At 38.7% G+C, this 11104-nt stretch overlaps 1 protein-coding gene across 1 annotated transcript; it reads left to right on the forward strand.

Moving 5' to 3' along the window:
- The first annotated feature begins 965 nt into the window (after positions 1-965).
- On the forward strand, positions 966-10742 carry mmaa (metabolism of cobalamin associated A). The gene is made up of 7 exons (XM_033968556.2): positions 966-1039; positions 1651-2041; positions 2603-2725; positions 2818-2988; positions 3547-3632; positions 4193-4342; positions 8735-10742. The coding sequence occupies exons 2-7, from the start codon at positions 1651-1653 to the stop codon at positions 9017-9019; spliced, it is 1206 nt and encodes a 401-aa protein (XP_033824447.1). The 5' UTR covers positions 966-1039; the 3' UTR covers positions 9020-10742.
- Positions 10743-11104: the final 362 nt, after the last annotated feature.

Genomic DNA, 11104 nt, shown 5'->3' on the forward strand with positions numbered 1-11104 from the left:
TTTGAGTCTTCCTTAATATCGAATTTAAGTTTGAAATTTTAGTATTGTGACTACAGTCTATGGTCACTGTGTGTGGCTATATACTGTGTGCCTTTTGTTTGTGTCTGCCTAATTACAGACTGCCTTTGCTGAAACAAAATATACATCTTTTATTTCAGTGACAGACATATTGCACATGTTGAAAACAGACCTTCAATTAGACCACCACAACAGTTGCCAAGTCCTTTGATTCCAAATGCAACTTTTACCATTTGATAAAAGCATTAAGCAACATACTCGTCTAGATTATATCTTAAGACAGTTGATCCAAGTTGTAAGAAGTCTGAAATTACCAAATAAAATATCTAACCAATAGCATGTAGGCTTTGTTGAAGCCTACGTGACCTGGGTGGCATGGCTGCACAGTGGTTTATTCTGTCTTGACTCAAGAATTTGCACGATCCTCCTAAATTCCTCACACATGCATGAGCTGAACAGGCTTGAACTAGGCCTAAACCTTGAACTAAATCTTGCCACCTATTACACAGTTTACAGAAGATTAGAACTTTTCCACAGTTAAAAATATAGTGTCTGGTGTCATTTATAGAGGCCTTGAGATTAGAACTGAAGAGCATTTATTGAATTTACATTATTTATATTGGCAACATTTATTTTATAGTATTTTTGGTAGAAAAGTTATCTATTATCAGTTCTAATCTTCTCAATTATAATTAATCAAAAAGCTGCAGATAAAACATTATAATGCAGCTATTTGCTGCCATCTTGTGGCCACATTAAAGCATTGTTTGCTTTTTCCACGTCAACATTGAAGAAAAAATATTGTATTCTTTTTATGTGAATTTTTGCCATCATAATTATTTTTGGGCAGGTATTTAGTTGTACTCACACGTCATTAAAAGACATTATTTGTTAGTGTTACTGAAACTTTTTTCATCAAATCAGAGAAACAATTGGTGAGGGGCGGTGCTCTACGTCAGCGTAACCCGGAAGCACAACATCTCTATACAACTCCTCTGCGAACCTTCACAGCTGATGCGAGGTCAGTGCTTTTCAGTGACACTTTTCTAAATGATCACGATGTCTTTTCTTCTCACGATAAAAGTTACTTATCTTCGTTTTCTCATAATTCCAAATTTAGCGTGAAAACACAGAAAACCAGATAAAACCAGGGCCATAGTAGTACAGTGCTAACCTCCTGCACCTTTTCATTCATAACCAAACGCATAAAAAACAATGTTGTCACTGTTCTTTGGTTTTCCAATGTCATCCAAGGTATTTACACCATAGACATTCTAAAATAGGGTTGGAGAATATGGTAAAAACTTAATAAGTCTATCTCAATTTTCTTGAAGCTAGATCATCATGACCATGCATGTACACTCTTTATGTGTCTATTACCTTTAAGAGGTAAATAAAGTAATCTGATTCTTTTGAAAGCTCACACTTTACTGTAATTGGTTAAATCCAGCTGTCACTTATTTAGAACTTTACAGAGGATGACCAATAGTCAAATACAATTAGTGAATGCAATATGCGAACAAAACAGCAGATCATCACAGGGCTGTGATCACAAATGATTATATTTTCTATCACCATATCGCCCTTACACAAATTTACCTTATGCCCACTTAATGTTTTGAATTTTTATAGATGCCTGCCATGTGTAACAAAATGAGACGTTATGGCCTTCCACTGCTGCGCCATGCCTTCTCTTTACACACTGCCAAAAAGACATGCTGCCTTCACCAAAGACTACTTACTAGTCCCTCCACCATTTTCCCCAGTCCCAGACATGTCAATACAGCTGTTAGCAGTGAGCACATACACCTGGACCTGAGCGGACCAGAGCAGAGACTACTCAATAGACTATATGAGGGGCTAATAGGAGGGCAAAGAGCATCTCTCGCAGAGTCCATCACACTAGTGGAGACCCAGCATCCCAGAAAGAAGGAACTGGCTCAAGTCCTGCTGCAGAGGGTGCTGGCCTACAGGAGAGAGCAGGAGAATCACAACGGAGGGAGGCCGCTGGCGTTCAGAGTAGGTGCGTGACCTTCGCCTGGTTTGTTTTTACAAATATAAAGTTTGTTGCATGGCTATACAGGCAAAATGTGAATACACAGCAGAGTAGTTAATAGATAAGTAACAATTCCCAAAAATCTACATTTTTACAATATGCATATTTTCCCACTTTTAACTTAACTGCAACAAAGCTTTGCCCTGTTTTGAATGCTGTAGATTATTATTCCCATATTTTGAAGATTCTATTGTGACAACATTATGTATATATGTTATGTTTAAGTTAATCTTATATTTATATAACATTAGCTTTCTTTTCTTTTTTTCTCTCCTTTTTTAATCCAAAACAGAACTACACATTCATTTCCATGCTGAAAGGTTTCCCTATGTTTGTTTAGCCTATTCTTCAGTTCATCACAATAAAAAAAACAGTTGTTAATGTAGCATAATAGTACTTGTAAAAACTATACTAAATTAATGTGGTAATGCATCCTGCATAGACCATATCAACAGGGTACCACTTGTTAAAAACACACTGTCTACTAACCTGAAAGTGTATTTTTCTTTGTGGCACATTTGTGCAAAGGTCTGTCTGGTCCTCCTGGTGCAGGGAAGTCCTCATTCATTGAGGTTGTGGGTAAGATGCTGACAGGACGGGGACATAAAGTATCAGTGCTTGCTGTGGATCCATCCTCATGCACAACAGGAGGTACAACTGGAAACATTAAATGACTGCTTTTAAACCTGAAGCCGTTGATTGATTATAGAGCCTCTTAAACAACAACCCTCTGCTTTATTTAGGCTCCCTCATGGGTGATAAAACTCGAATGACTGAGCTCTCCAGGGACATGAGTGCTTTCATTCGTCCCTCGCCTACCTCCGGGACACTGGGAGGCGTCACCAGGACAACCAATGAAGCCATCGTTCTGTGTGAAGGAGCGGGCTATGACATCGTCCTGGTAGAGACTGTAGGTAAGAAAAGGCATTGTTCGTAAGGCCATACAGTACTTGTAGGGGAAGGGCGGTATTTTTGGAATCCCTTTTATTTTAATAATTAGATAATATTTTTGTAATCCATCCAAAATTGTACTAAAATGTGCCTGTAAATGTCTTGGTTGAAGTTCAAGTATTACACACAGTTGAAGTATTAAACACTTCATATTATTTTTTTTATTTTTTTTACTTTTTTACTTTTTTCTGTCAAAAAGACCATATACTACCCAGTATTTATATTTTGTATGGCAAAAAAAAAAAAAAAAAAAAAAAAATCTACATTATTTTGAACAATATATTGCTCACTTCTGTTCCTTTGAAGAACTCTCAATAAACTCTCAATCCCCCTCCCAAAAAATAAATAAATAAATAAATAAATAAATAAATAAATAAATATATATATATATATATATATATATATATATATATATATATATATATATATATATATATATATATATATATATATATATATATAACTTCTTTCATCATTACATCAGCTATGATGAAAAAAAGTGATCATCTTCTGTCCTTCAGGTGTGGGCCAGTCTGAGTTTGCAGTGGCTGATATGGTTGATATGTTTGTGCTGCTGATTCCTCCAGCAGGGGGCGATGAACTCCAGGTCAGTAAACAGCAGACAGAGCAACGCTTTCTATTAACTCAGATTACGCTAATGTACAAAGGTAGCTAGGTGTTTTGTGAAATTGTGTGTAAAAGCTGTTTATGATCAATTAAAGTGAAATGGGAAATAGGATTGTGAATTGACCTTTTTTCATGATTAAACATTAGAAGATATTCTGGTATTCCTTCAGAGGGTGCTCCAGAGGCAAATAAACTGCTATTTTATTAGATTCTTTTTTTTCCCCCTATTTTAATTCATTTCATTTTATTTTACTATAAATATTTATTATTTTGCCATTAATTGTATCTCAAGCCAGTAAGTTCATTTGAATTTTGGTGGTAAAAAGAGGCTGTGAGACATTTCCTCATATTTTCTCCAATCCATTTGTTAAAAGTAAGAGTTTTCACAGAGTTTTTTGAGTTGTGTCCAGGTTGGCAGCTCTCGCCTTGTGTCCCCACATCACTGTGTATCCAGATCACTCAGCAGATTAGACGTCTAGACATCAGATTTATTTACAGTGGATCTTTAGGACTTAATGCCCCCTCCCTCTGTGATGCCAGGGTATCAAGAGGGGCATCATAGAGAGAGCCGATCTGGTGGTGGTCACCAAATCGGATGGGGACTTGTTGGTTCCTGCCAGGAGGATCCAGGCAGAGTACACCAGTGCACTCAAGCTGCTGAGAAGACAGTCACGATCCTGGAACGCCAAGGTAAGTAAAATCCATGTGTAAATCAGAATTAGACAAAAAACGTCACTGGTGAAAACAAAAATAAAATTCACAAATTGGGAATGTGCTGGATGTTTAATGTAAGTATAACAACTTTGACTACAACAACGACGACGAGACAGTTAGGGCTGTAGTCCATTTAAGACATGTCCTGCCGATCGATTAGTCAACTAAAACTATTAAATATCTCTATGTTCTGACCAGGTATCTGCTCATTGTATAGTGTAGTGTCACTTTCATTTTTGATGCTCTGAATCTCCCCTCCCTTTGCTTCCTGCGTTAAGTCACTCCCCCTATCACAATATAATCAGCTTCAGAGCACTATCACAAGACACTCAGTGTGCATCCCTCTAATGAAACTACTGCACATCAGGTTTGCTTGTGTGCAGTTTAGTATCATGTTTTTATATATTTATGGAAAATCATTGTGTGGGAGCATGGATGACATAGGCTTGTGGGCTGAGCAATGCACAGAATCTTACAGCTAACCCTAAGGAGGGTTCGAATAGGCCCCAGGAGAGATCCCTAAAATACTCAGACATGTATGGAGGACATATAAAGTCACTACAAGCATGTTTTTGCTGAGGGAACAACATTAAAACAGGCTAGAAAGCTTAAAGAAATACCCCCACTTTAAATTACACTACCAGTCAAAAGTTTAAACACACATTTTCATGTTTACTTTTCATTTATTTCTATTATTATTTACCTTGTAAATTCTTACTGAAAGCATACACAAAATTCGTTTGTTTGATTTTTTTTTTGTTTTAAATGGCCACTCTTTGATTTGATCACTACTTTGCACTGACATGAGACACCTATGAAAGGAAAACCATTTCAGGAGACTTCATCAAGAAGATAATTGAGAGAAGACAGTGGTTTTGCAGCACTGGTAACAAAACAAAGGGTGAATACTTTGAAGAACTTGAATTAAAAATATATTTCTAATCCCCTATATCTTGCTTAATGTATTTGTCTTCCATATGGATAAAATGTATAAAGTAGTAAACACAAAGTAGTAAACTTGTGTCTAAACCCTTGACTTGTAGTTTCTGTAGTTTTATACTATGGTTAGACGTGATAACCAATAAGTTATCACCAGACCCCATTTTTTAGGGTTGTCCGTTAGCAATTCAACTCCTGTAGCTCAATAGCTCAGAAAAGTTATGGAACAAACCATCTGTCCTCTGACCCCTTTTCTCTATGACAACAGCCACGGGAAAAAACACAGAAGGATGTACTCCCAGGCCAGACAACAGACGTCAGTAGCTGAACAGTTCACTCCACATATAGCCCATCCTGTATACAAATAAATGAAGTGAATGTAAGTCCGTGAAGTGGAGGCAGGAGGGATGAAGTCCACAGGTCAGAGGGGTTAGGCCAGGGGGTCAGGAGCACAGATGGTCTGATCCAATGTCCTTTCATCACAGTGACATGCAGCAGTGGGCGGGGCATCAGCAACTGTAGCATTCCTACAGTGGGACCAGGGGAGATACTGTGTGGGCATTACTTATGTGGAAGAACGGCCACAGAGGGAACGTAAAGTTGTATAATTAGTATTTTTAGCTGCTAATCTTTTGTAGCTTGTCTATTTTGCAGTGTCAGTATGTCGTCTGTATATAAGGCCTTTTGTTTGTTTAAGTGGTCATTTTTAAATGTCTCACGCTGCACTTTGAGCTTCTTGCACATGTTTCTCTAATGTGTTATTTAACTGCAAATGGCAAATAAAATAACCTCACCTAACTCAGATTACCATGACCAAAGACTTCACTTATAATGGGCAAATGATTCAGTAAGTACTTCATAAATATTCTAACTCCTAACCCCTTAATTATGTAGTAACTAAGCCTGAATAATTCTTAATAAACATGTTGTTCATTTATTACAAAGTCATACAGAGTGAAATACTGATATCACACACACAAACACACAATCCCTAAATTGCTGTCTCAAAATTACTTAATACTTAACTGCATATTTTCAGATTAATTACATTTTAGTTTGGTCATTTTTAGTATAATACAATTTATTTCTGAGTTTGTGACTATTCATGAGTTTCGTTCTTGTTACAGTCACCATTTGCAGAACTTGACCATTCTGTATATTTGCTATTTTGTTTTCATTTAATTGGTACGGCAACGGTGCTTACTTTTTTCCCATGAATAATAATTAAAAAGCCCATTATAAAATGATTGCTGTGGGACGCTCGGTTGTTTTTTTGTCATCAACTGAGACAAATTCATAATAATAAAAGCGATTAATAAAAATAATTAACATACAGGTCCAGTGAAAATAATGAACTTCAAAACCCCATACATTCTGACTTCTGACTCCAGTAATAGCTACCATCAGTTGCACACAGTCTGGCCCGGGACAATGGGCAGGCTCACAGCAGCGGTACACCTCTTTAAACTTGAACAAGATGTCCCACTGAAAGGGCAGCTGACCCGGGCCAGGGGAGGAGGAAAAAGGAGGAGGAGGAGGACGGTGGTGGTGATGATGATGATGATGAAGGTGCCGGTGATGTCATGGCGCCATGCTTTGAGTACCGCAGTCCCTCACCCCTCCCTCCCACATGTCCCGGCTCACCCCCCGCTTGGCCTTGTCCCTTTGTTTCCGCGGCCCATTGCAGCATCTGCCTACTGGGCACGCTGCCAGGGCGACACCCCCGGTCCCGCCCCTTTCCAGACTGCCCTCCCACCACCACTACTACCAATGCGAGCCACTACTCTCCGCTCGCTGCTGTGTCATGCATTTTGCTGATTAGAAGCCTGCACACTTAAGGCTGAAAGGTGGCTCTGGCAGTCTGGGTAGATTTATCTTAGCTGTGCTCTTTGCTGCTCCTGCCCGTCACTCCTGCATACCAACACTGTGACCGCGTCTGCCCCTCATCCTAATCCTAGATTGTTTTGGCATAAATAAGGGCCAGTTTATATATATAACACATAGAAGTATATATTTTGCGGCTCAGGATTTATCGTGTGTACAATTTCTTTGCAAAAATGGGGAGATTTTGTGCGTTTTTTGTTTTAATAGAACAAAATTTGAGCTATAAAAGGTTAAATAAATAACTTCTACGTGTAATATTTTTTTCATTCTGTTATTTATTTGTTGCAGCTCGGACATTTTAATGAGACTGTTTAAAAATGGTTTACTACTGGAATTATCTTGCATTATTGTTATTGTGTCAGTGGCATGAAGTAGTTTCCATATTATCATTTATCGCAATATATCGCTGTACCAATATATCGTGCTTCAAAAATTGTTATTGTGACAGGCCTAGGATTTAATTAGCGCTTTTCATTCACAGATACGGTTCTTGGAAATTGTGATAAGCACTGAGACCCCATAATGGATTTGAAGGCCTGCCTCGTGGCGTTCAGTGAATGAAAGATTGATGAACCCTATTATTTTAGACAGTTTTACAACTATCACAAAGCTGTATTTAGGAGAAAGTGTGACCATTTGATGTCAGTGTTATCAAGTAACCACAACAATCCACTGTTAAAATCCATTCTAACGGTTTGATAGTGTTTTTTTTGTCAATAAAAATAGCTATCATCAGTCAGGTTAAGATTGTTTACACTGTAGGTTATTCTATCTCTTTGCTGACGGGTTGTAAACTTCCATAATGTGACTGTATTATTATAGCGTTCATTCTCCAAAGTTGTTCTTCCTGTTTGTGGGCCAGACTCACGCACAGACCTTGTAAAATGATTAACTTAATGATGCTATTAGAGCCAGTCTAATTGGCCGTTGATCATAGCCCTGGAGTATTTACCATGCTGTCAAATCCGACTCTGCCAATTGCCAGTTGATGTCAAATTATGTTGGTATAAATGATATGTGTAATTTAATTACACTTTACCAGTCGGAAGTTATTCGGCCCCACACACATTTACTCAGACTTCCTCGTTTAAGTCAATAGATTGGTTCATGTTACGACTCGTGTTACTTGCTGACAAGTCATATAGTAAACTCGAAATATTCTGGGTAATTTAGATTTCTTTATTTGGTCGCTGAGAGGCAACTGTGGTGCAGCCGGCAGCTTAAAAACATTCACATAAGACCATTACACACAAGAAACCGAAGTACATAAAAATACAAGGACAGTTTACAATGAAGCAGGTAAAGTGGAGGTAGAAAGCAAGGTGTTTCTACTTAAAACACGTAGTCTAGTTGCAGGGATGAAGTTTGAAGTGTGGATACCTGTTAGACCAATCACACAGTTCCTTATACCTCCAGACGCCTCCTCCCCCATCACTGTTTACTATAGTCTACAGGCACAGCCCAGTTTAGCAGCTCTATATGAAAGTTGATTGTGGACAGACTTTAGGTGTGCAGTCCCACTTTCATACTTTTTTCTTCCCCCAGGTGGTGCGTGCCTCCTCTTACACCAACGAAGGCATCCCGGAGGTGTGGGCCAAGATGGAGCTGTACAGAGACACCATGTTGTCCAGTGGGGAGCTCCAAGCCCGGAGACAGGCCCAGCAGAGAGTCTGGATGTGGAGCCTGATCCAGGAAAACGTACTGTCCCACTTCCAGACGCATCCCGCTGTGAGAGAGGCCCTGCCCCGCCTGGAGGAGAGGGTCACAAGAGGGGCCATCTCCCCAGGACTGGCCGCTGATCTGCTGCTCAAGGCCTTTGCATCGTCGTAGCATCGTCGTAGCATGCGTCGTCCATTTTGGTGGAGGTTGAGGTATGAGTGGACACTGCCAAATGGACATCTCAGGATAAGGACAGATATGGATCTCTAGGTCTTCTTGAAATTAGATTGGAATAATGCCTGGACTGGACACAATATTCTGATTGCTTTTTGAATTATTTGGAAATCTGCTTGGTTTAACGAGGACCTGAGATGGAAAACTCACATAACAAACATTACCTCTGTTGTTATATATAGGCATGTTCAGAAATTCTGTAATTTGAAGTAAAATTAACTGTCTGTGTGGTCAAATTCACATGTATTTTTAACACGGGCAACGTCATCAGGGCAACAGCAGCTCTGTTGGTAAAGTGTTTGTGTGATCCAAAGGTCGATGGTTCAAATCTCGCTCTCGACATAAACATCATCGGTTGAGCGTTCAGATCCACTGACCCACAGGTTGGCGGTTCGATTCCAGCTCCCACAGATGAATGCTGTCATTGTGTCCTTGGGCAAGATACTTAACCCCCCTCGACCCCAGTGTCTGCGTACACTGGTGCAAAATTGTATGTGTGAATAGGTGAGTGGTTCTTTGATGATGAGTGCCTTGAAGGTGGAAAAGCGCTATATAAAAACGTGACCACTTTACCATGTATTAGGTTAAGTGTTTAGGCCCTGGAGATTTATCAAACAGGTGCTTTTTAATGTAATTTAAATACATGAAAAATGGTTTACAACATACTATAAATTGCTAATGTTAGGGCTAGGCAATATCATGATATAAAATGAAAAAAGTCGTATTATAATTGAGTGATTTTGTGTTGAATGCTGCTTTTAGCTCAAACTTACAGGCACTTCACCCCCCCAACGCCTCCTATTGGTCAGTCTCCATGATGCTCGGAGTGACAGGTGGAATCGTCCAATCACAGTTCAGTATGCACTCTCAAAAGCTTCAGAAAGGTTTAGTAACTTCCTAAAGACATTATAAAAATCAACATTTGACACAGATATTTTTTTAGCCTCTGTGTGCCCGTGCATCATTCCCAGACGATCCTCAGTGCCTCAAGTTTGTCTTTTTGAACAGACTAATCCATATTGGACCAACTATGAATCATAGTCAAATCGAAGTCGCGTTTTAGGCTGAAAAAATATTGTGATCTAAACTTTTTGTCATATTGCTCAACCGTAACTAAGGCATTTTTTTTTTTAATTCTCGGACCACCCACATTCTGTCTGAGCACTCCAGCTGTCTTCTATTGTCCAATACTGAATGCATTTTTGTGTATTTCTGTCAACCCCGTCTAAGGCCCATAGTTACAGAGATGACTAAACAAGACATGAAAGAAGATCAATTGACTTTATTATAATTTTCAACAAGCCTGTTAGCAGACAAATTGGTACACTGTCTGAACTGCATATTTGAATGTCTGGCTGTATTATTTTCAGAGTGGAATAATCTGTTAAGAGAATGATCTTTATCAGACAAGTGTTGAATATTAAATCTGCCAGTACTTCCCTCTTTCTTGTTTGCACTTGAAATGAAAAATGGTCAGTGATTAATGTAACCTCTCTGAACAAGAATGGTGGCATTTGTTTTTGCACCGGTAGTCCCCAAATGTCAGTACAAGACATCTTCTCAATTACTCATCTACAAATTGACTTGAAGATTTTTACATTTTGCATTGATCTTTACATGCGATTGTGCAACACTGGATTTATGATTTTAGCACTTATTAAAGAAGAGGTATTACGTGAAATCTATTTTTTTTTTTGTTATAACGTTTTTCCCTTGTCAAAAACACGCCTGAAGAGGTTTTAGATGTCATCCATGCATGTTTGAGTAATCTAGCGATCTATTGGTTTAGCTGTAAGATTCTGTGCAATGCTCAACCCACAAACCTACGTCATCCACACTCCAACATGACAATTCTCCATAAATATAGAAAACCGTGATACAACCGCTGATTCTGTCATGATGTTACTCTAAAGGGAGAGCGACTTAACATGGGAGGGGCAAAGGGAGACTCAAAAATGAAAGTGAAACGTACAAAAAATGAATATGTTGTTTTTGGCGAATATAGTATTTTCAAAACAATAA

This window comes from Periophthalmus magnuspinnatus, chromosome 1 (assembly GCF_009829125.3).
Source record: "Periophthalmus magnuspinnatus isolate fPerMag1 chromosome 1, fPerMag1.2.pri, whole genome shotgun sequence".
Classification (NCBI taxonomy): Eukaryota; Metazoa; Chordata; class Actinopteri; order Gobiiformes; family Gobiidae; genus Periophthalmus; species Periophthalmus magnuspinnatus.